Consider the following 24806-nt stretch of genomic DNA (forward strand, 5'->3'; position numbering starts at 1 on the left):
AGGGCATAGGGTGCCATTTTGGATGCAGCCACCAGGTGTTCTTGCTTGGCGTGGCGTTGGCACTGTGAGGTCCGTTGCATGGCTGCTTTGTGGTTGGTTTTTCTGGGAGTGGGTACTACTTATTATCTACCCGTCATCATCACTACATCTTTTATAGTACTGTACTACTGCATTGCATCCCCCTATTTCTTTGTTGATTTGGTGGTTGTTAATCTGGTTTGGTTTTGTTACCCTTTCATCTTTGCTCTACTACTTGTACAGCAGTTGTCTCTACTACTACTACTGTCTGCGGTATCCTAAGGAGCGATCTCTCTGTGTTGGTTGTGATCTGCAGCAGTGAAACAATCATACTGAAACGTCTTTAGCCGACTTAGCTCAGTAATGTTGAGAAAGGGATTTGAGGTAGGTTGTAATTAGTTCCATAGACATTAGTGAAAGGAACGTTTGACTATTTTTACTGACTCAGGTCTTTCCATGTTGTTCAGTCAAAAAGAATGACTCAACTCATTTTGTTAATTTGATTCAGTAATGCCCAGCGCTCGCAGGACCCCTACCGGCGAAAGACGAACTAAAAACTCTGAAATAGTCGTGATTCTACAAGCCTCTCGTTCACCATAGCGGGCTTATTGGAGCTGCCGTTTGTGACTGAGACACAAAAGTGTGCTTTAAACAATGTACTGTACAAATACGATTATTTCTTAAAACGAGGTCTAGTTGTGGCCACAACCGGACTAGATTGTAAATGACTTTTGGCGGAATGACTTGACTGCCGCGAACAGCAGGTGTTCCTAATGTTTGGTTTTCTCAGTGTAGTTATGTTCTGATTTCCCAAAGGGAGGACGAGGGAGGGCCTTGTATGCGTTTCTGTGTGTGGCGTTAGGGTGATGTACGGTTTTGTCGCCTCTAGTTGCACAGGTGACATGCTGATCAAATGTCGGTTTCCCTGCATTAAAATCACCGACTTTGGATGTGAAATGTTCTTGTTTGCCTATGGGCCTATACAGCTCGTTGACTGTGGTCTTAGTGCCAGCATTCATTTGTGGTGGTAAATGAACAGCTACAGTATACTAAATATATATTAACTCTCTTGGTAAATAGTATGGTGTGCAGCTTATAGTGAGGTATTAAAAAAAATAAAAAAAATAAAAAATTCAGTCTTCCTTAATTAACATTAGAGATTGTGCACTAGCTGTTGTTAACAAAGGGGCACACCCCTCCCTTCGTCTTACCCGAGTCTGCCATCTGGTCTTGATGCATAGAAAATATAAACGGAACATTCATTGATTTTACTGAGGTACAGTTCATATGAGGGAATCAGTCATTTGAAATAAATAAATTATGCCCTAATCTATGCATTTCACTTGACTTGGAATACAGGTATGCATCTGTTGGTCACAGATATAGATACCGGTTGGGCGTACGGCCAAATTGATAAATTAACATTCAACTATCTGGCAACAGCTCTGGTGGACATTCCTGCAGTCAGCATGCCAATTGCACACTCCTGTGGCATTGTGTTGTGACACAACTGCACGTTTTAATGGCCTTTTATTGTCCCCAGCACAAGGTGCACCTGTGTAATGACCCCGCTGTTTAATCGGCTTCTTGATATGCCACATCTGTCAGGTGGATGGATTATCTTGGCAAAGGAGAAACGGGGATGTTAACAAATCTTGATCTTTTCTTTCAGCCCAACACTTTACATGTTGCGTTTATATTTTTGCTCAATGTAAATTATCCATGTCCTCGTTCAGCCACGACTCTGAAAAACAGAATATTTGTTTTTTCTTGTCCCGTTGATAGGATAGTCTCGAATGGAGCTCATCCCGTTTTTTTCTCCAGTGACTGCATGCTTGCCAATTGAACAGAGGGCAACGGCGGCGGTGTATTTTGTCAGCCGGTAATTGTCAAGCAAATTACTGCCGGTCTCACGGTAATGGACCGTTAATTAACATACACATTTAGCATCTAATGGCTTCCACACGTAACCTACAAGCCACTGATGCAAACGTTTTGTAACATCTACATTTTAAAAAGTCTAATAAATCCGTTTAATATAGCCTATACCTTCACAATAAATTCATGATTTATTTTAGACGGGTCTAAAGAAACACGATATGAAGAAAATGTATTCTCTGTGACTCGTCATTTGCATTGACGTCAAAGTGATTAGAGGGACAATAGAGTGCTGAGTACCAGGCAGTTAGCAAGTTTACTAATGACCATCAGCAGTTTCAGAGCTTGGAGAAGGCTAATTACTGTGACTAAACGTCATGTGGAATTTGACTTCCTTCATGACTCGTGACCGCCGGTGTGGCGGTAATACGGTCACCTTAACAGCCCTGGTCCGGAGTAAGCGGAACATCCAGAGCTGCAGACTCGTTGAAGTAGACATTTTCATCCCAAATCAAGGTTGGGAATGGCTGTTCCGATGTCCAGAAGCCTGTTTTAGGTGATAGGAAATGATGGCAGAGACACAGCTCAAATCCGCTTTAGGATACCTCAGTCATTTCTCAGAATATCTGGCACAGACGAGTTTAGCAGACTAGGCCGTTTTGCCTGCCTGTGATGTCTTGCGGTGGTATAGCTTGTTATTGTTCTGTGGATATTCCCCTCCAATAGGGTACCACAGTATGTGCAGTCATCGCACCCCACTGTATTTCAGTTGAATTGAATTTTCTTTTGTTAGTCAGAAATCCAAGCATTTGTTGTCTGAATACTCAAACACTGTCATCCCGTTACTGTCCCGAATTTGCATTTGTCAAATTTGATTGAGATGCAATAAAATCCATATTCGATTAAGATAGAAGAGAAAGTCAGCCGTAGGACGTGAACATAGCGACAGTGAGCCGATGTCGGGGGTAGTACAGTAGGTTATGACAAGTTGATAGCGTCCTGGTCGTCGCTGGATGCATTCCAATAATGCCAGGTGTGATTGATAATCTTGGCAGCAGCCCTCGCCCAGGGTGACAGCACTATGTGAATAATGCAACGAGACACTGTGTTTCTATCATAGACATTAAGACCCGGTAGATGGTGATAGCGCTGACATATTCCTATGGGGAAACTCACGACGGCGCATGAAGAGAATTTGAAGCGCGCCGTATTGACGAGTGGGGCTGAATGGCACCAGAAAAAGCACTAAGGATCACGCCGGACGGGTGAAGGAGGCCAAAACTAGCAAAGGATCGTTGTCGAAGTAGTAGTTTTCATCCTGGTCTGAGAGAGCTCCTTGACGTCTATGGCATGAGGGCGTGAGCCTCCTCGTAGCTTGCCGGCCCGCGATTAGTCTGTGTCAGTACGTGGAACTTTATGACGACCAATGTAGTCGTCACAATGGATCGCTATTTAATTCAAATAGGCATCGATAGGTTGCTACACAGTAGCCGACCAGCAGAGCTTGTGACTTCACGCTTCAGACCGCACCCGGGGGGGCCTGGTTTCTATATACCACACCATAGTTAGAACAAGTTGTGGTTTATTTTATATATATGTATGTGTATGTATGTGTGTGTGTGTCTATGCGCGGGCGTGTTTTGTCCATTGGCCTTATTGTATTTGTAGTGGTGTGTCAGGTGTGAGTTATGGACCTTGTCTCACACCCTCATTCTGCTGTCCTTATGTCTTTTTCTCCTCCTTTGTTCTTTCCCCTTGGTGTCGATTGGATAAAGCATCGGTCACCTGCATGTGGTTCTCTGTGTTGGTTTTTGTTGTGTGTGTGTGCTGGTTGGGGGAGGGTGCACTACAGTGTGTGGTGGTAACTGTGTGGTTTGTTGCCTGAATGTTGGTTTCACCAGCCGGTCGACGTCTTTATCGCGTTTGCATTTTGGTTTGTTGAATGCTGTGAATGCGGTTTACTGATGTCAACGTTGTGAACGGAGAGTGCCCCGTGGTGGCGGTAGGGTTGTAGCGTTCTCACGCCCTGTCAACGTGCATGCTCTTCACCTGTTGCTGATCACCCTGTGCTTCTGTACCCCGTTTCTCTCTCCTGCCCTCTTTCTCGCCACCTCTGTTCCTCTCCCTCATCTACCTTACCCCTCCATCTCTCTCCCTCATCTTCCCCTTTCTCCCTCTGTCCTTCTCTACGCTGCCCCTTCCACTCTTTCTCTTCCCCCTTCACTTCCCGCTCTCCTCTCTCCCCTTTCTAGGGGTAACCGTGAGAGCTCCAGCCGTGCTTCCAGCAGCCGCCAGAGCAGTACGGACAGTGAAATGAAGTGCCTGGAGCCGAGGCCCTGGAGCAGTACAGACTCAGACAGCTCCAATAGGACCCTGCGGCCCCCGGTCACAAAGGCATCCAGCTTCTCTGGCATCTCCATTCTGACCAGAGGAGATAGTCTGGGCAGCAACAAGAGCTCACAGGGTTCCTGCAGGGGCTCACGCACTGGTGCGTATTTTACGCCGCGTACACACACACACGCACATCTCCATACTGACCAGAGGAGCCAGTCTGGGGAGTAACGAAAGCTCACAAATTGTAGAGGAAAGAAATGCTTAAGAGAGTGCGGAAATGTTGAGGAACAGACGGTGCGGTTTTATCTCCTGCAGGTCTGCCCCTGGTGAGTCCAGATGGGTGTCCTCAGCCCCCGGCACCCCAGGCTGGCCCCTGCCCTGGGGGTCGCAGCCTGCTGCCCTGCCCCTCCCAACAGATCCAGACCCAGCCTCCCCAGACCGCTCTGCTGCCCACCCCACAGCAACACCCCTTGGGCAACCACAACCATAATCACAACCATATTATGGCTCAGGTGAGGAAGAAGCTCATGGTATGAACTTAATTTACATTTTTGTATGAAAATGTAACTGGAAATTAGTATATTCTTGCATTTTTTCCTCTTCTTTTGCCCAATAACTGCCCTCTGTGTCCTTACCTGAACTCTGTCTGCATCTCCTCCTCTCCTTCTCCCTCTCCCTCCATCTCTCCCTCTGTTCGCCGGTGGGGTCTCTGCAGCCAGCTCAGCCTGTGTCCTACTCCTCATCCTCCTGTTCCCAGGTTCTGCTGCCCGTCTCTCCTCCCCAGCAGTACCTGGTACTACTACCAGCCTGTCTCACCACATGCACTAACAGATACGCCATGAACACAGGCCGTTTGTAAGGCCGTTGGTGTAAATGGGGAATTATCATGTTGCCATGTCATTCGTCTAATGACTAATAGTGATTTGTTTGTGTGACTGATAGTGAGAAAGGTATGGAAGGCTCAGTAGCAGTGGAGTGTACTGTAGCCATTATACACTTACCGTCCAGTTTATCAGGTACAGCACCCCATTCACACAAATGGATGAGTCACATGGCTTGTCACATAAAGCAGGCAGAATGCATCGAGGCATTAGAATGGGCAAAACGAGTGACCTAAGAGACTTTGAGCGTGGTATGATTGTTGGCGCCAGGCGCGCCGGATCCAGCATCTCAGAAACGTCCTCCTTCCTGGGATTTTCACGCAAGACAGTGTTTAGGGTTTACTGAGATTGGTGCGACAAACGAAAAAACATCCAGTCAGCGGCTGTGCTGTTGTCGAACACAGCTCGTTGATGAGAGAGGTCGAAGGAGAATGGCAAGAATCGTGCAAGCTAACAGGCGAGCCACAAACAGACAAATAACGATGTAGTACAACCGTGGGGTGCAGAACGGCGTCTCGGAATGCCGTTTTTGTTAGGGGGAGGTAGTTGCAGAAACGTTGGAATGGTTTACTCGACCGACATTGGACAATTGAGGAGTGGAATAACATTTGCTTGGAACATGACAGCGAGTTCAGTTTACTTTAGTGGCCTGCGCATTCGCTAGACCCTCAACCCAAAAGCGCATTTTGGCATGAGATGGAGAACTGGCTGTTCACAGCATGAACGTACCGTTGTCCAATCTGCAGCAACTGTGTGATGCATGAACTAACATCCCTGTGGAACGTTTCCGACACCTTGTAGAATGCCCCGGATAATTCAGGCTGTTCTGGAGGCAAAGGGGGGTCCGAACCAGTACTAGATGGATGTACATAATAAACTGGCCGGTGAGTGTATATAGTGAGGTCCAAAATTATTGATACTGAGCTTTATTCTATGCGCACATTTTTATTGTATTATATTATTTTATACTTCTACTCAAGAGAAAGTAATAAAAACAATTCTCTAAAAGCTAGGGGTCAATTGACGCCCCTCTTTTCAATACCTCACCTCGCGAGGATTAAGGTAATTTTCTAAAACATTTTATGAGATTGGAGAACATGTTGGGAGGGATCTTAGACCATTCCTCCATACAGAATCCTTCCAGATCCTTGATATCCTTTGTGAACTTTACCCAGTATGTTTACGGTTTTCAACCCACCAGCAACTCTAACCCCTCGTTTCTCTCTCTCAGGGTGAGGAACTGGCTCCCCAGTTCAGCCAGATGACTCTGAGTAGACAGGGTTCCAGCGAGGCCCCAGAGCCCCCCACCATGTACCAGACCCAGGGGCCCACTGTCCTCACCCAACACCCCCCACCCCAGACTGGCTACATCATGGCCACCACAAGCCAGCCCCTGGCCCCTCCGTCTGGCTACCAGCCTAACACTGGACACCCCCACCCCCCTCCTCTTCCACCACCTCCCTCCCAGACCGTCATGCAGCCCCCTCCACCGCCACAGGGATACATGCAGCCACCTCCCCCGCAACAGGTATTATATTGTTTTTTGTTGTTGATGCAATCAGATGTTTGTAAAGCCCAAATATAATGAATACAGAGCTGAAGTTGGAATATAAGTTGACCAAAAGTACACACACAGCTTGAGAAGCTAGAGAGAGTCGAATACTTTTTGTTCGACAACTTTACCATCAAATGTAAGAAAGTGTCAATGGTGTGATTCCTGTGAAATCGCAGCTGGATTCACACACGGCGACGGTGTGACAGTGTCTCTCTCCCACTCAGTGCTGTGTGACTGGCTGTGAAGTCTGCGCTCTCTGTGCTTTCTTTTCTCTACCTCTACACCTCGCTAAATGTCTCCCTGCCTCCACTGTTGCGTCTCCCTGCCTCCACCGTTGCGTCTCCCTGCCTCCACCGTTGCGTCTCCCTGCCTCCACCGTTGCGTCTCCCTGCCTCCACCGTTGCGTCTCCCTGCCTCCACCGTTGCGTCTCCCTGCCTCCACCGTTGCGTCTCCCTGCCTCCACCGCTGCGTCTCCCTGCCTCCACCGCTGCGTCTCCCTGCCTCCACCGTTGCGTCTCCCTGCCTCCACCGCTGCGTCTCCCTGCCTCCACCGCTGCGTCTCCCTGCCTCCACCGCTGCGTCTCCCTGCCTCCACCGCTGCGTCTCCCTGCCTCCACCGCTGCGTCTCCCTGCCTCCACCGCTGCGTCTCCCTGCCTCCACCGCTGCGTCTCCCTGCCTCCACCGCTGCGTCTCCCTGCCTCCACCGCTGCGTCTCCCTGCCTCCACCGCTGCGTCTCCCTGCCTCCACCGCTGCGTCTCCCTGCCTCCACCGCTGCGTCTCCCTGCCTCCACCGCTGCGTCTCCCTGCCTCCACCGCTGCGTCTCCCTGCCTCCACCGCTGCGTCTCCCTGCCTCCACCGCTGCGTCTCCCTGCCTCCACCGCTGCGTCTCCCTGCCTCCACCGCTGCGTCTCCCTCTCGGTCTCCCTCTCGGTCTCCCGCTACCTCTCTCTCTCCCGCTACCGCTACCTCTCTCTCTCCCGCTACCTCTCTCTCTCGGTCTCCCGCTACCGCTACCTTTCTCTCTCGGTCTCTCTCTCTTCTCGTCACACTGCCCTCCAGCCAAGTCAGTAACGAGGCGTTTGGATCCATAAAAGATTCATTTATATTCTGGAGGACAAAAACCTCCACGTCATTGACCCTACACTGGGGTTCCTACAATGCCCAAGTAGGAATTTGGCAAATAGCTGCTCTGATGTCTCTTGCTGCCTTCATGAGGAAGTGGCAGTGCTTTCACAGTAAGGAGAATACCATGGGCAGAGTGAGATTTCTCCAGAGCACTAGTAGTTCCTGTAGTGTGCCCTTCATGACAGCCACTAAAGCTATAAGGCAGCATGGCTTACAGATCTGTCTCTCTCGCAGAACTCAACAATTAGGGAGCTAACTCCGACGGAATCAAGCTCGTACGGTGGAAAGCAAACACCCTGCACCGCCTGGTATAGTTTGTTGGATGTGCAATAGTTGATTTCTAGTTTGCTTCTCTATTCATTCACCTTGGTTGGAAAGTTTATTTTTTTAACTGAACGGTGTGTTTCTCCCTCCCTCCCTCTACCGAACCCCTCCGCAGATTCATGTGTCGTATTACCCACCTGGGCAGTACCCCAGCACGGGGCAGCAGTACCGGCCTGGACCCATGACTCACCAGGTGTCCTACCCTGCCCATACCCAGCACTCCCAGCCGATGCCCCAGCCCACACAGCAGTCAGGTCAGTACCATGCCCATCCCTCTCATCTACCTATCTGACTGTCTTTAAAGTGCCGTGCAGTTTAAATTACATCCGTCCTTGTTCTCACACACCAATTTAGATTCATCTACTTGCATGAGGGTACTGAATACAGCTGTTTTTGAGAACTAATTACCCGATTTTTAAACAGGATCATTAGAATCAAATTCTGATTTTTGGGGGGGGCCAAACGCCAACTACGTTTCTACACTTCATATTAAAATGAAGAGGCACAGTTGCGTGAGAATCTTGCTTAGATCCAGTAGTGTGGGTGAAAAGTAAGCAGGACTGGGGAAAGCCAGGACTCCTGTACACTGTTCTTTTTAAAATTAACAGTGTGTTGCGTTTTAGGCATTAAAACCGTCATCAAGGCGTTGATGACCGAATCGCTGCCTCTACCTGATTTGGCAACACTGTATACGGGAGTCCGTTCGGCTACCCAGTCAACACGATCAACAGAAACACCACCAATAAGGTTCAGATATGTAAAATGTTTCAAATCAAATGTTATTTGACACATGCGCCAAATACAACAGGTGTTGACTTTACAGTGAAATGCTTACTTACGGGCCCTTTCTCAAAAATGCAGTTAAAAAGAAAGACAAAATGTATAAAAAATAGGAAATGGTAACAAAAAAAACATTAAACAATAACTAGCCTATATACAAGGAGTACCGGTACTAAGTCAAAGTGCGGGGGCACCGGTTAGTTGAGGTAATATGTACATGTAGGTAGAGTTATTAAAGTGGCTATGCATATATGATAACAACTGAGAGTAGCAGCAGTGTAAAAGGGGGGGGGGGGGTGCAAATAGTCTGGGTAGCCATTTGATTAGATGTTCAGGAGTCTTATGGCTTCGGGGTAGAAGCTGTTGAGAAGCCTCTTGGACCTAGACTTGGCGCTCCGGTACCACTTGCCATGCGGTAGCAGAGAGAACAGTCTGACTAGGGTGGCTGGAGTCTTTGAAAAATTATAGGGCCTTCCTCTGACACCGCCTGGTATAGAGGTTTTGTCGTGCCCTCTTCACGACTGTCTTTGTGTGTTTGAATCATGTTAGTTTGTTGGTGATGTGGACACCAAGGAACTTGAAGCTCTCAACCTGCTCTGCTGCAGCCCCGTCGGTGAGAACCACATGGCCAGGTCTCCCACCTCCTCCCTATAGGCTGTCTCGTCGTTGTCGGTGATCAGGCCTACCACTATTGTGTCATTGGCAAACTTAATGATGGTGTTGGAGTCGTGCCTGGCCGTGCAGTCATGAGCGAACAGGGACTACAGGAGGGGACTGAGCACGCACCCCTGAGGGGCCCCTGTGTTGAGGATCACACGTGGCGGATGTGTTCTTACCTACCTTTTAGCACCTGGGGGTGGCCCTGTCAGGATGTCCAGGATCCAGTTGCATAATGAGGTGTTTAGTCCCAGGGTCCTTAGCTTATTGATGAGCTTTGAAGGCACTATGATGTTGAACGCGAAGCTTTATTCAATGAATAGCCTTCTCACATAGGTGTTCCTTTTGTCCAGGTGGGGAAAGGGCCGTGTGGAGTGCGTCTTCTGTGGATTTGTTGGGGTGGTATGCAAATTGGAGTGGGTCTAGGGTTTCAGGGATAATGGTGTTGATGTGAGCCATGACCAGCCTTTCAAAGCACTTCATGGCTACAGATGTGAGTGCTACATTTAGGCAGGTTAGCTTAGTGTTCTTGGGCACAGACACTATGGTGGCCTGCTTAAAACATGTTGGTATTACAGACTCGGACAGGGAGAGGTGCAAATGAAGACACTTGCCAGTTGGTCAGCGGATGCTCTTAGTACACGTCCTGGTAATCCGTCTGGCCCTGCGGCCTTGTGAATGTTGACCTGTCTAAAGGTCTTACTCACATCGGCTGCGGAGAGCGTGATCAGTCTTCTGGAACAGCTGGTGCTCTCATGCATGTTTCAGTGTTATTTGCCTCGAAGCGAGCATAGAAGCAGTTAGCTCGTCTGCTAGGCTCGTGTCACTGGGCAGCTCTCGGCTGTGCTTCCCTTTGTAGTCTGTAATGGTTTGCAAACCCTGCCACATCCGACGAGCGTCAGAGCTGATGTAGTACGATTTGATCTTTGTCCTGTATTGATGCTTTGCCTGTTTGATGGTTCGTCAGAGGGCATAGTGGGATTTCTTCTAAGCTTCTTGGTTAGAGTCCGGCTCGTTGAAAGCGGAAGCTCTAGCCTTTAGCTTAGTGCGGCTGTTGTCTGTAATCCATGGCTTCTGGTTGGGGTATGTAGGGTCATTGTGGGGATGACGTCATCGACGCGCTTATTGATGAAGCCAGTGACTGATGATGTGTACTCCTCAGTGCCATCGGCGGAATCCTGGAACATATTCTAGGCTCTGCTAGCAAAACAGTCCTGTAGCTTAGCGTCTGCTTCATCTGACCACTTTTTTTATTGATCAAGCCACTGGTGCATCCTGCTTTAATTTTTGCTTGCAAGCAGAAATCAGGAGAATAGAATTATGGTCAGATTTGCCAAATGAAGGGCGAGGGAGAGCTTTGTATGCATCTCTGTGTGTGGAGTAAAGGTGGTCCAGTGCCCCCCCCCCCCCGGTTGCACATTTAAAATGCTGATAGAAATTTGCTAAACCTGATTTTAGTCACCCTGCATTAAAGTCCCCGGCTACCAGGCGTGGACGCTGACCCGCCTCTGGGTCAGCGTTTTATTGTTTGTCTATGGCGGAATACATCTTATTCGATGCTATCTTAGTGCCAGCATCAGTCTGTGGTGGTATGTAGACAACTATGAAAAATACAGATGGAAACTCTCTAGGTAGATATTGGGGTCTACAGCTTATCATGAGATACTCTAGCTCATGTGAGCAATAATTCGAGACTTCCTTAGATATTGTGCACCAGCTGTTATTTACAAAAATACATAGTCCGCCGCACCTTGTCTTACTAGACACCGCTGTTCTATCCTGCCGGTACAGCGTATAACCAGCCAGCTGTATGATGATAGTGTCGTTGTTCAGCCACGACTCTGTGAAGCATAAGATGTTACAGTTTTTAATGTCCCGATGGTAGTTTAAACTTCTGTGTAGGTCATCGATTTTATTCTCCAAAAATTGCATGTTTGCTAGCAGAATGGAAGGAAGTGGGGGTTTATTTGATCGCCTATAAATTCTCAGAAGACAGCCCGCCCTCTGGCCCCTTTTTTCTCCGCCGCCTCTTCACGCTAATCACGGGGATCTGGGCCTGTTCCTGAGAAAGCAGTATTTCATTCACGTCAGGCTCGTCAGACTCGTCAGACTCGTTAAAGGAAAAATAAAGATTCTGCCAGTCCGTGGTGAGTAATCGCAGTCCTGATGTCCAGATGTTATTTTCGGTCATAAGAGACTGTACCTCAACCTCAACATTATGTACACAATACGTTTTTAAAAAACAATCGGTTGGGGACACGTAAAACATCAGCCGCCTTCTCCGGCGCCGTTTTAATTGGGTTGAGGTCGGGTGATTGTGGAGGCCAGGTCATCTGATGCAGTACTCATCACTCTCCTTCTTGGTCACATAACACTTACACAGCCTGGAGGTGTGTTGGGTCATTGTCCTGTTGAACAACTAATGATAATTCCACTAAGCGCAAACCAGATAGGATGGCATATCGCTGCAGAATGCTGTTGTAGTCATGCTGGTTAACTGTGCCTTGAATTCAAAATAAATCACTGACAGTGTCACCAGCAAAGCACCTCCACACCATCACACACCACCTCCTCCATGCTTCACGGTGGGAACTATGCATGTGGAGATCATCCATTCTTCTACTCTGCGTCTCACAAAGACACAGCGGTTGGAATCAAAAATCTCAAATCAGACCAAAGGACAGATTTCCACCAGTCTAATGTCCATTGCTCGTGTTTCTTGGCCCAAGCAAGTGTCTTCTTATTGGTGACCCTTTAGTAGTGGTTTCTTTGCAGCAATTCGACCATGAAGGCCTGATTCACGCAGTCTCCTATGAACAGTTGATGTTGAGATGTCCGTTGCTTGAACTCTGTGAAGCATTTATTTGGGCTGCAATTTCTGAGGCTGGTAACTCGAATGAACTTATCCTCTGCCATTCCTGTGGTGGTCGTCATGAGATCCAGTTTCATCATTGCGCTTGATGGTTTTTGTGACTGCGCTTGAAGAAACTTTCAAAGTTCTTGGAAGTGTTCCGGATCGTTTCTCTTAGCTTATTTGAGCTGTTCTTGCCATAATATGGACTTGGTCTTTTACCAAATAGGGCTATCTTCTGTATACCACCCCTACCTTGTCACAACACAACTGATTGGCTCAAACGCATTAAGAAGGAAAGAAATTCCACTAATTATCTTTTAACAAGGCACACCTATTAATTGAAATGCATTCCAGGTGACTACCTCGTGAAGCTGGTTGAGAGAATGCCAACCGCATGCAAAGCTGTCATCAAGGCAAAGGATGGATACTTTGAAGAATCTCAAATATAAAATACATTTTGATTTAACACTTTTTTTTGGTTACTACATGATACCATATGTTTCATAGTTTTGATGTCTTCACTATTATTCTACAATGTAGAAAATAGTAAAAATAAAGAAACCCTTGAATGAGTAGGTGTGCCCAAACCTTTGCCTGTTACTGTAGGCAGGGGTAAACGTGACTAGGCAGTCAGGATAGATAATAAACAGATTAGCAGCAGAGTGAAGTGTGTGTATGAGTTTATAGGTAGAGTCCAGTGAGTGTGCATAGAGCCAGTGCAAAAGTAACCGGGTCAATGCAAATAGTACAGGTAGCCATTTGATTAACTGTTCAGCGGTCTTACGCTTGGGGGGTAGAAGCTGTTCAGGAGCCTTTTGGTCCCAAACATGGCGCTACGGTACAGCTTGCCTTGTGGTAGCAGAGAGAACAGTCTATGACTTGGGTGGCTGGAGTCTTTGGCAATTTTTAGGGCCTTCCTCTGACACCGCCTGGTATAGAGGTCCTGGATGGCAGGGAGCTCGGCCCCAGTGATGTACTGGGCCTTACGCACTACCCTCTGTAGCGCCTTGCGGTCGGATGCCAAGCAGTTGCCATGCCAAGCGGTGATGCAGCCAGTCAGGATGCTCTGAATGGTGCAACTGTAGGACTTTTTGATAACTCTTTACACAAGGATCAAGGTCAGCTAAATAATGGTTACCAGGATTAAATGGCTATTTTAGCTACCACATTGTGTAATTGGGGAGAACAGTACTGGTGCAATGAGTTCCCGAAAGTTACCATGATTATACTCGTAGGACCCTGAGCATTAAGGCTGCAACAAGCCTACCCCCTGCTATACTGTCCTTGGCAACGTTTTAAGCTCCAGACTCGGGTCTTCCTTGGATTTAGGTGTCCATTCCTTTCTTTCTAGATAGCCTGTGTTAACATAACCATGACGTGATATGGTCGTCACCAGTAGGTACAGGGGTAATAGGTAGTGCAGCATTCCCAGAATACACACACACCTGTATTAACCCACTGCATGTTGTCTCCAGCAGGTCTCCAGACCATGATGCCCAGCCAGCAGCCCCAGTACCAGGGGATGATAGGAGTACCCCAGCAGCCCCAGAACCAGACCCTCATCACTTCCCAGAGGCAGGGCATACAAGGACAGATGACCGGGATGATGGTCCAGTACCCACAAATGCCCTCATATCAGGTACAGTAGGCCCTCCATTCAAGTCAATTCAATACAACTTGATTTATTTCCTCAGGGGCAATTAAGAAAGGCAAAATGCCTGTCTGAATTGTTCTTTGGGGGGGTACATATAGGTGTATTGGATTGACTTGAATTCCGTGCACGATGATGTGCATTCTTAAATCACGCCAAGTGTACATGAACGTTTCAGAGTTCCTTCCAAGGCTTTGTTTTGATTGAATATGCCACATCTGTGATGCTATTCGTAGTGTCAATTTTTTACTGCTATGTCGACGATAGACAGCTGTACATTTCAATGAAACGTGGTAAAATAACTACAACCCTCTTGTCTATGTAAGACGTGGATCTAAAGAGGAGCCAGACAACTTCTCTCTCCGATTATGAATATTTCTGAATGCATTATTTAGTTCAAAGACAAACCCCAGAACATAAATGAACCCCACTAACCTTTCCCGAGTCAAGTATTCCACAGTGTCATTAGTTTACGCCCCGTTCTGGCTAAGCGATATCTACAGTATGTCACCTTCTACATCTCCCATCAGGTGCCGGTGGCCAATGAGTCTCAGCAGGGGGTACAGCAGCAGTACCAGCAGCAAGTCATGGTGCCAGTCAGCCAGTCTCTCCAGACTGTCCAGGGGGTACAGGGACCCATGCCAGGCCAAGGAATGCCCATATACTACAGCGTCATCACCCCCACACAACAGAACAGCACAAGGTAGATGCGTAAAATGTGATATATTATATAAGTGCTTGATATTGTATAGGGGGAAAACTCCACTACTCCCAACATGTCACACACACCTGGGTGACGCCACAGCAGACATTTTGAGCTAGAACCCCAGATAACTTGTTCTTAATAAGTATTAGTTACAGCTCACTTGTAGAAGTAACAAAAATTGTAATAAAGTACGCTTAAAAAAACAAAAGCATTACATAGAATTTGTCTGAACTCCCGAAGCAGAGTAATGGTCTGAATCCATCCAGGTATGAATGAAGTTGTTTAACACTGTCTGTTAACAAGACGTGTTCTGCCAGTGCATCTATCTGTAACACGTTCTCCTGCTGACACGTCAACCGCTTGAATGCACGCTTAAGTGTTTGACACCCTGAGGTCATTAAACTATTGAATAGGATAGAAACTCACAAGACTGGAATCAATAAGCAACCTCTTGAACACTTGAATCTGTATTTTCTGTGACTCTCTCTCTCTCTCACACACACACACACACACACACACACACACACACACACACACACACACACACACACTTCCTGCTTTCACATTCCTTCTACACGCTTGCTAAACAAAATATTTGCATTGTAATTGAAGCCTAGCAGACCGCAGCTTGTCGGCGTGATATGCCTACCGTCTGTGCATGTGGAGGGCTGCCAAGTGCTTACACAGTGTGTGTGTGTGTCGCTGTGTGTGTGTGTCTCTCCCAGCCCATCAGTGGGGTACCTGCAGCCCAACTCAGAGCAGTACCAGATGAGCCAGTCGCCATCCCCTTGCAACCCTCAGCAGATGCAGCAGCAATATTCAGGTGACTGTTCATCTGGTTCACAAAGAGATGTTTTTTGGACTTTGTTGATTACGTCAACCAGCTGTGTTAGTACTGGCCTTGACATATAAGCCTAGACTCTAGACCAGCGTTGCGTTTAGGAGGTTGCGACATACTGTACATGGTCCATTGCAAATAGAAATGCCACAAAGAGAGCTAACATTATTCTTAACTTTATGGAAAGTCTGTTCTCCACTATATATATTTTTCCGGACACTTGACAACATCGTGTCATACTAAATGTGACCTTGCCTGGATTGAAGAACACTGCTGTACTGTGTAACTTCATTCAACTTTGTCTGTGTGCTACAGGAGTGCCACCCCCAGGCCCCGGGGTGATGGTCATGCAGCTTAGCGTCCCCAACGGGCCGCAGCCTACCCAGAACCCTCCTCTGGTACAGTGGAACCCCTGCAAATACTACAGTCTAGAGCAGAGGCCCAGCAAGCCCGGAGAACTCTACAAACCTGACAACACACAACAGGTACACTATACCACTATACTCATACCTCTCTCACTCACATTCACTCACTCACATACATGCAATACAGCATACACATACTGTATAGCATTCATGTAAAGGATCCTTGCTGAGTTCTGACCCCCCCCCCTCCCTTTCCTTTCCAGGCCAGTACTCAGATGAGCAGTCCCCTGGCCTCCCCTACCCAGTCCCCCACTCTCTCCCCCTCAGGCAGCGTGAGCAGCGTCTGTCCTGGCCTCGGCCCCCTGCCCCTACTGTCACAGTTCCCCAGGCCCGGACCAGGGCCTGCGCAAGGTAACAACACACGGGCACACACACACACAGACATGCAGTCACACACAGTCACACTTGTGCACACACATATGTATTTGGGGCGGCAGGGTAGCCTAGTGGTTAGAGCGTTGAACTAGTAACCGAAAGGTTGCAAGTTCAAATCCCCGAGCTGACAAGGTACAAATCTGTTGTTCTGCCCCTGAACAGGCAGTTAACGCACTGTTCCTAGGCCGTCATTGAAAATAAGAATTTGTTCTTAACTGACTTGCTTAGTTCAATAAAGGTCAAATATAAAAAATATATATAAATGTATATACAATGCATTCGGAAAGTATTCAGACCCCTTGACCTTTTCCACATTTTATGCCTTATTCTACAATTGACAATTCCCCCCCCCCCCCCTTATCAATCTACACACAATACCCCATAATGACAGCAAAAACAGGTTTTTATCAATTGTTGCACATTTATTAAAAAATGCATTGAAATCACTTATTTAAGTTATTATTTAAGTATTCAGAACCTTTGCTATGAGACTCAAAATTGAGCTCAGGTGCGTCCTGTTCCCATTGATCATCCTTGAGATGTTTCTACAATTTGGAGTCCACCTGTGGTTAATTCAATTGATTGGACATGATTTGGAAAGGCACACACCTGTCTATATAAGGTCCCACTGTTGACAGTGCATGTCAGAGCAAAAACCAAGCCATGAGGTTGAAGGAATTGTCTATAGAGCTCAGAGACAGGATTGTGTCAAGGCACGGACCTAGAGAAGGGTACCAAAACAGTTCTGCAGCATTGAAGGTCTCCAAGAACACAGTGGCCTCGATAATTCTTAACTGGAAGAAGTTTGGGACTGTTCCTAGAGCTGGCTGCCCGGCCAAACTGAGCAATCAGGGAAAAGGGCCTTGGTCAAGGAGGTGACCAAGAACCTGATCGTCACTCTGACAGAGCTCCAGAGTTCCGCTGTGGAGATGGGATAACCTTCCTGAAGGACAACCATCTCTGCAGCACTCCACCAATAAAGCCTTTATGGTAGCCAGACGGAAGCCACTCCTCAGTAAAAGGCACATGACAGCCCGCTTGGAGTTTGCCAAAAGGCACCTAAAGGACTTTCAGACCATGAGAACCAAGATTATCTGGTCTGATGAAACCCAGATTGAACTCTTCGGCTTGAAAACCAAGCGTCACGTCTGGAGGAAACATGTCACCATCTCTACGGTGAAGCATGGTGGTGGCAGCATCATGGTGTGGGGATATTTTTTCAGGGACTGGGAGACTAGTCAGGATCGAGGGAAAAATGAATGAATCAAAGTACAGAGAGATCCTTGAACACCTGCTTCATAGTGCTCAGGACCTCAGACTGGGGTGAAGGTTCACCTTCCAACAGGACACCGATCTTAAGCACACAGCCAAGACAACGCAGGAGTGGCTTCGGAACAAGTTTCTGAATGTCCTTGAGTGGCCTAGCTAGAGTCCGGACTTGAACACGATCGAACATCTCTGGAGAGACCTGAAAATAGCTGTGCAGCGACGCTCCCCATCCAACCTGACAGAGCTTGACAGGATCTGCAGAGACGAATGGGAGAAACTCCCCAAATACAGATGTGCCAAGCTTGTAGTGTCATACCCAATAAGACTTGAGGCTGTAATTGCTGCAAAAGGTGCTTCAACAAAGTACTTTTTACATTTATTTATCCATTTGAAAAAAAATCTAAACCTGTTTTTGCTTTGTCGTTATAGGTGTGTATTGTGTGTAGATTGAGAGAAACGATTTAATCATGTTTTAGAATAAGGCTGTAATGTAACAAAGTGTAAAACATCAAGGGATCTGAATACTTTCCGAATATACTGTACACTGAGTGTACAAAACATTAAAACCTCTCTGGGATATGTGGGACGCTAGCGTCCCAACTGGCCAACATCCAGTGAAAATGCAGAGCGCCAAATTCAAATAAATTACTATAAAAATTAAACTTTCATGAAATCACACATTCAATATACCAAATTAAAGTTACACTTGTTGTGAATCCAACCAATATGGCAGATTTCAAAAAAGCTTTACGGCGAAAGCTATCTGAGGATAGCAACGAGGCAAACAAAAACAGACCATCATATTTCAACCCTCCAGGCGCGACACAAAACGCAGAAATAAAGATATAATTCATGCCTTACCTTTGACGAGCTTCTTCTGTTGGCACTCCAATATGTCCCATAAACATCCCAAATGGTCCTTTTTGTTCGATTAATTTCGTCGATATATATCCAAAATGTCCATTTATTTGGCGCGTTTGATACAGAAAAACACAGGTTCCAACTTGCTCAAACGTGACGACAAAATATCTCAAAAGATACCTGTAAACTTTGCCAAAACATTTCAAACTACTTTTGTAATAGAACTTTAGGTATTTTTTAACGTAAATAATCGATAAAATTGAAGACGGGATGACCTGTGTTCAATACAGGATTAAAACAAGCATGCTTTCTGGTCACGCGCAGTACACAACAAGTGACACTGATTCAAAATGGCCGTACTTCTTCATTACACAAAGGAAAAACCCTCAACTAATTTCTAAAGACTGTTGACATCCAGTGGAAGCAGTAGGAACTGCAAGAAGGTCAATTAGAAATCTGTATTCCCAATGAAAATCCATTGAAAAGAGAGTGACCTCAAAAAAAAAAGAAAAGATCTGAATGGTTTGTCCTCGGTTTCGCTAAATAAGTTCTGTTATACTCACAGACATGATTCAAACAGTTTTAGAAACTTCAGAGTGTTTTCTATCCAAATCTACTAACAATATGCATATCTTATCTTCTGGGATGAGTAGCTGGCAGTTGAATTTAGGTATGCTTTTCATCCAAACGTGAAAATGCTGCCCCCTATCCTAGAGAAGTTAACAAGAAATTTGTGGAGTTGTTGAACAACGAGTTTTAATGACTCCAACCTAAGTGTATGTAAACGTCTGACTTCAACTGTATGAAAGCCTTCAGACAGATTTAAACAAGTTTAAATGAGTTTCCCCACGGAAGAGATATGAGAGCGTTCAAGTTTCCCCACGACTGTGCCACCTGTGGACATGCGTTGTCCCCCAGCCAATCGCGCAGACCAAAGAGCCGGTGATGAAGGAGTTTGCTTCTGCTGCAGCCGGAGCTGTACAATATAACGCTTCGGTTAAGATAAAACCCTGGTCCTTTATCTTTCACCCACTTCCACACTGACCTGTTAATGACCTTTCCATTTCGTCTCTGGCCAGCCACCAATAGGCCCCGAGAACCTGACTTTGCATTACTCACTTTACCCTTATGGCTGGCACTGACCCAGACACACACACAGACATACCCCTCTCACTAGTGCAGAGCAATTAGTGCTTTTTGAGGTCGATTACGGTGCAATTTTTCTTTTAAAACATTAAATGCACTATGTATTATGTGGGTAGAATGCTGTAACACAGAATAAAACAATTAATTAAAGTCACATGATGGTTACGACTGCCCATTACTGCTTATCACTTAAGAACCATAATTTATTTACTTTAATACAATATTTCATGTGTGTATATTACTTTTGTTTTATTTGATAGACTTTATTTCATTCCAGGTATTTTAATACCTATAGAGCTGCTACTTATGCCGTGTGACAAAATCACTATTTTAGTAGTTCTTCAAAGTAAATCAGGTTTACTTTTGACTGACTGCTGAATACAAAACTATCAATCACTTCGATCATGTATTTTCTCGCGCATTCTTGTCACAGACCGGACAAGTACTGTAGGCGCGCAATGGGTTAATAAGGTCATAGTTTATCGCATTTTGTTTTTGTAATTAACCATGTGGAATATTGGCCTGTTTGAAACTGCAACTCCCTACTACATTTACCTCTCGCTCACAGAAGAAGAACAACAACTAAATGCAATTCAAATAATTGAACCGACATTAGTCAATTTTTTTATTTATTTTTATCATATTTATGTTTGTGTTGTGTGCAGGTGATGGGCGCTACTCTCTTTTGGGCCAGCCTCTCCAGTATAGCCTATGTCCCCCTCTCATGCACAGCCAGGCAAACTACAGCTCACATCAGGTACTACTCCTCTCCATCCCTCCGTTCTCACCTTCCTTGAAGCGCACTGCCGCTTCCCCTCCATCCATCCATCCCTCCACTCCATTCCTGTATATCTACTGGCCTGCAACCTTGTTGACACTTTAGCTGTTGGTGTGTTGCAGAGCCAAGTAGGAATGAAGCATGGTGCAAGAGGGAAGAGGCAGACACTGAAGTCTCAGTCTACAGACCTGGGCACCACTGACGTAGGTAAGACAACAGAGACAGACGTCTATGTGGTATATCTGCAGTATATTTTGTACTTTCGACTCAAGGTTTGTGCCTCTACGATTCAATACACTTGACTTAAGTCCTGCACACACACACACGGGCATCCAGAAAAAAAATACTTGATTTTTGTATTAAAACTTCTTATGGCTGCCATCCCATTAACAGGATGATATGACAACAGCCAGTGAAAGTGCAGGGCGCCAAATTCAAACAGAAATCTCATAATTAAAATTCCTCAAACATACATGTATGTATTTTATACCATTTTAAAGGTAATCTTGTTGTTAATACCACCAAAGTGTCCAATTTCAAATAGTCTTTACAGCGAAAGCACCACAAACGATTATGTTAGGTCACCGCAAAATCACAGAAAAACAGTCATTTTTCCAGCCAAAGACAGGAGTCACTAAAAGCAGAAATAGAGATAAAATGAATCACTAACCTTTGATGATCTTCATCAGATGACACTCATAGGACTTCATGTTACACAATACATATGTTTTGTTCGATAAAGCTCATATTTATATCCAAAAACCTCAGTTTACATTGGTGCCATGTTCAGAAATGCCTCCAAAATATCCAGAGAAATTGCAGAGAGCCATGTCAAATAACATAAATACTCATCATAAACTTTGATGAAAGATACATGTTTTACATAGAATTAAAGATACACTTGTTCTTAATGCAACCACTGTGTCAGATTTCAAAAAGCTTTACGGCAAAAGCACAATATTCAATCATCTGAGAACAGCGTTCAGCCACAAAAGGAAGCCATACAGTTACCTGCCAAATTGTGCAGTCAACAAAACTCATAAAAAGCATTAAATCTTCGCTGATCTTCATCGGAATACACTCCCAGGACTCCCACTTCCACAAGAAATGTTTGTTTTGTTCGGTAATGTCCATCATTTATGTCCAAATAGCTATTTTTGTTAGCGTGTTTGGTAAACAAATCCAAAGTCAGAAAGCGCGTTCACTAAAAGCTGACGAAATGTCAAAAAGTTCCGTAACAGTCAGTAGAAACATGTCAAACGATGTATTGAATCAATCTTTAGAATGTTTTCAATATAAATCTTCAGTAACGTTCCAACCGGAGAATTACATTGACTTCAGATATGCGATGGAACAGAGCTCCCTCTCATGTGAACGCGCATGGTCAGAGCATGGCCAGGTCATGGTAGACCTGACTATTTCCTGTCTCCTTCGGCCCCACTTCACAGTAGAGGCATCAGACAAGGTTCTACAGACTGTTGACATCTAGTGGAAGCCGTAGGAAGTGCAAACTCATGCATATCCCACTGTGTGTTCAATAGGGGCTGTGTTGAAAATCGACCAACCTCAGAATTCCCACTTCCTCTTTGGAATTTTTTCTCAGGTTTTTGCCATATGAGTTCTGCTATACTCACAAACATCATTCAAACAGTTTTAGAAACTTCAGAGTGTTTTCTATCCACTACGAATAATAATATGCATATATTAGCAACCGGGACTGAGGAGCAGGCAGTTTACTATGGGCACCTCTGTCCACCTTTCATCCAAGCTACTCAATACTGCCCCTGCAGCCATAAGAACTCATTTATTTCATTTTACCAGGCAGGTCAATTAAGAACAAATTCTTATTTACAATAAATGGCCTGGAATGGGTCTGAATTAATAGAGTAGTTGTATTAGTGTCTGATCTCTCTCCTCCTCCTCCCTGTCTCCAGTGGTGAGTCGGGTGCTGGAGGTGACCGATCTCCCGGAGGGCATTAGTCGTCCAGAGGCTGAGAAGCTCTTCAACCAGCTTTCCATGTGTGGTGCCAAAATCCAGTGGCTCAAGGACCCGGTGGCAGGGGGCCGTGGAGGCTATGGTGGCCCGGGAGTGCATCACGGCCCTGGTCATTGTCCTGGGGCTGGAGGGGGGAAGGGCGACGGCCCCGGCGGTGACCCAGCTCACCTCTACACGGTGGTGGCTGTGTTCCCCTCCACTATGGCTGCACAGAGTGCTTCTTTTAAACTCAACAACAGTGGGGTCAGCCTCTTCAAACTGAGGGCCGCCAAAAAGAACTATGACCTGAGAGTACTGGAGAGGGCCAGCTCCCAGTGAAAAGAGATGGGGATGAAGAAAAATACTTTTGGAAATGAGGAGTGTAGAGGAGTTGGACTGAGGGGACTGGACAGTTTTTGGACAAACGAGAAAAGATGGATAAGACGTCACACATTAAAGGGATGGGGTGAACACGGAACACAAATGGGAGAGGATGGTTTGCAAATGATAAAATAATTGTTTTTGATTGTTTTATTTTATAGATACCTGAAGAGCACATAAGACACGTGAGCATGTGGATCACTGTTGCCATGTATGGGTGCCATCACACACACACACACACACACACACACACACACACACACACTCTTATGTACAGACAGGCAACAGGATCACGTAGCACACACCTGAACACACTGGACAGTTCAACCTCAGTCCATCCCTCCCCTGCTCTCCTCCAGCCTTCCTCCTTTTTCTGTCTATTACTTTCTCTTTCCTCCTCCTCGCTCTCCCTCCCATCGCCCCGCTCTTAGGCACGCACATTTATGCACAGTCACTCTTTCTATTTTTTTTCTACTGCTCTCTCTTACCCTCTCGCCACTTGTCTCATACTCTTTCATGCTCTCTTCCTCTGCATACCCCCACTCACTCCTCTCTCCTCTGGCTTTCTGTTTGCCTTATACTGCTGTTGTGGGTTTCTGTATTGCGCTATTTTTCTCAGAAGAGTATTGTTCTTTTGCGGTTCGATATATTTATATAAGTGATGTAAGGAATAAATCTATATATTCAGCGATTTTTTTTTTTTCTTCAGTGGGTAAGTTTAGGATCCCCTTTATGATACCCTCTCAACCTGTTCCTTCTGCCCCCTTTTCTCCTACCTCACGACTCCAACTTACCCATTCCTACCCTACCCCTCTACCTCCTCTACCCTTACTCTCCCAACCTACCCCATTGTCCAAATGTACCCTGTGCTCCCATTACCCTGTTACGGCTTACCCATTCTCCCCCACCCCACTCCCCATGATTAGCCCTTTCCACCGCCCCACTATCCCAAATTACCCCATTCACCCCTACCTTACTACCCCCAATTTAACCCATGTGTCCCCCACCCCAACTACCTCTTTCTCCCCTACCCCTCTTAACCCAATATACCCCACAACTTACCTCATTCTCCTGTTGACCCTCTAACCCACTCTCTCATCCTCATTGTGCTTGTGTTTTTCGTTGACAGCTGTGCAGAACGTATCAGAATAAATAGTTAAAAGTGCACAATGATTGCATAATGTCTGCTGTAAATTTTATTTAATGTTATTGTTTTTGTTTGTTTTTAAAAATATAAAAGCAAAAAAATAAAAGTCTTTGTCGTCATTGTTTGAACAGATCTGGGTGGAATCTTTGCTGTTAGATTTATTAAAGCAATTTGAATCATGAGATTGAGGTGTGTTTTGCAGTTTATGGAACACAGACTTTCTTCTATCCAAGGAATTTAAGAAGTTCCGGGGGTATCAAGAAGCATCTGACAGTTGCTCCTTTTTAAATTCCTTTCTTCTGTCCCATGGAATTAAATAGAACACTGTGTATTATACACTCAGCGGCCAGTTTAGTAGGTACACCCATCTAGTACCAGATCAGACCCCTCTTTGCCTCCCGAACAGCCTGAATTCTTCGGGGCATCGCATTAAAAAGCTATTCAATTGTTTTCAAACACCAGGACACCACTGCCACCAGCCTGAACTGTTGACACCAGGCAGGATGGGACCATGGACTCATGCTGTTTACGCCAAATCCTGACTGCCATCATTATGATGCCACAAGAACTTGGATTCGTCGGACCAGTCAATGTTTTTCCACTCCTCAATTGTCCAGTGTTGGTGACCGCGTGCCCACTGGAGCTGCTTCTTCTTGTTTTTAGCTGATAGGAGTGGAACCCCGTGTGGTCGTCTGCTACAATAGCCCATCCGCGAAAAGGATCGACGAGTTGTGCGTTCTACGATGCCGTTCTGCACACCACTGTTGAACTGCGCTGTTATTTAATCTGCTGTTATTTAATCCGCCTGTTAGCTTGCACAATTCTTGCCATTCTCCTCCAACCT

General features: G+C 45.9%; 1 protein-coding gene across 12 annotated transcripts in view; it reads left to right on the top strand.

The window, feature by feature from the left end:
• Positions 1–24068, top strand: part of LOC139536508 (R3H domain-containing protein 2-like) — a 69900-nt gene extending 45832 nt beyond the window's left edge. For 8 of the 12 annotated variants that reach the window (XM_071337060.1, XM_071337056.1, XM_071337065.1 and 5 more), the window contains 13 exons: positions 4149–4384; positions 4546–4742; positions 4946–5023; positions 6343–6639; positions 8235–8373; positions 13886–14049; positions 14592–14764; positions 15493–15590; positions 15921–16090; positions 16234–16381; positions 20347–20438; positions 20582–20666; positions 22394–24068. In XM_071337060.1, coding sequence (XP_071193161.1) covers positions 4149–4384; positions 4546–4742; positions 4946–5023; positions 6343–6639; positions 8235–8373; positions 13886–14049; positions 14592–14764; positions 15493–15590; positions 15921–16090; positions 16234–16381; positions 20347–20438; positions 20582–20666; positions 22394–22773 — 2257 coding nt within the window. In that variant the 3' untranslated portion in view covers positions 22774–24068. The remainder of the gene's footprint in view (positions 1–4148; positions 4385–4545; positions 4743–4945; positions 5024–6342; positions 6640–8234; positions 8374–13885; positions 14050–14591; positions 14765–15492; positions 15591–15920; positions 16091–16233; positions 16382–20346; positions 20439–20581; positions 20667–22393) is intronic. The other 4 variants (XM_071337063.1, XM_071337069.1, XM_071337066.1 and 1 more) reach the window with 3 other exon arrangements.
• Positions 24069–24806: the final 738 nt, after the last annotated feature.

The sequence above is a fragment of the Salvelinus alpinus genome, chromosome 12, assembly GCF_045679555.1.
Source record: "Salvelinus alpinus chromosome 12, SLU_Salpinus.1, whole genome shotgun sequence".
In the NCBI taxonomy this organism is placed as follows: domain Eukaryota; kingdom Metazoa; phylum Chordata; class Actinopteri; order Salmoniformes; family Salmonidae; genus Salvelinus; species Salvelinus alpinus.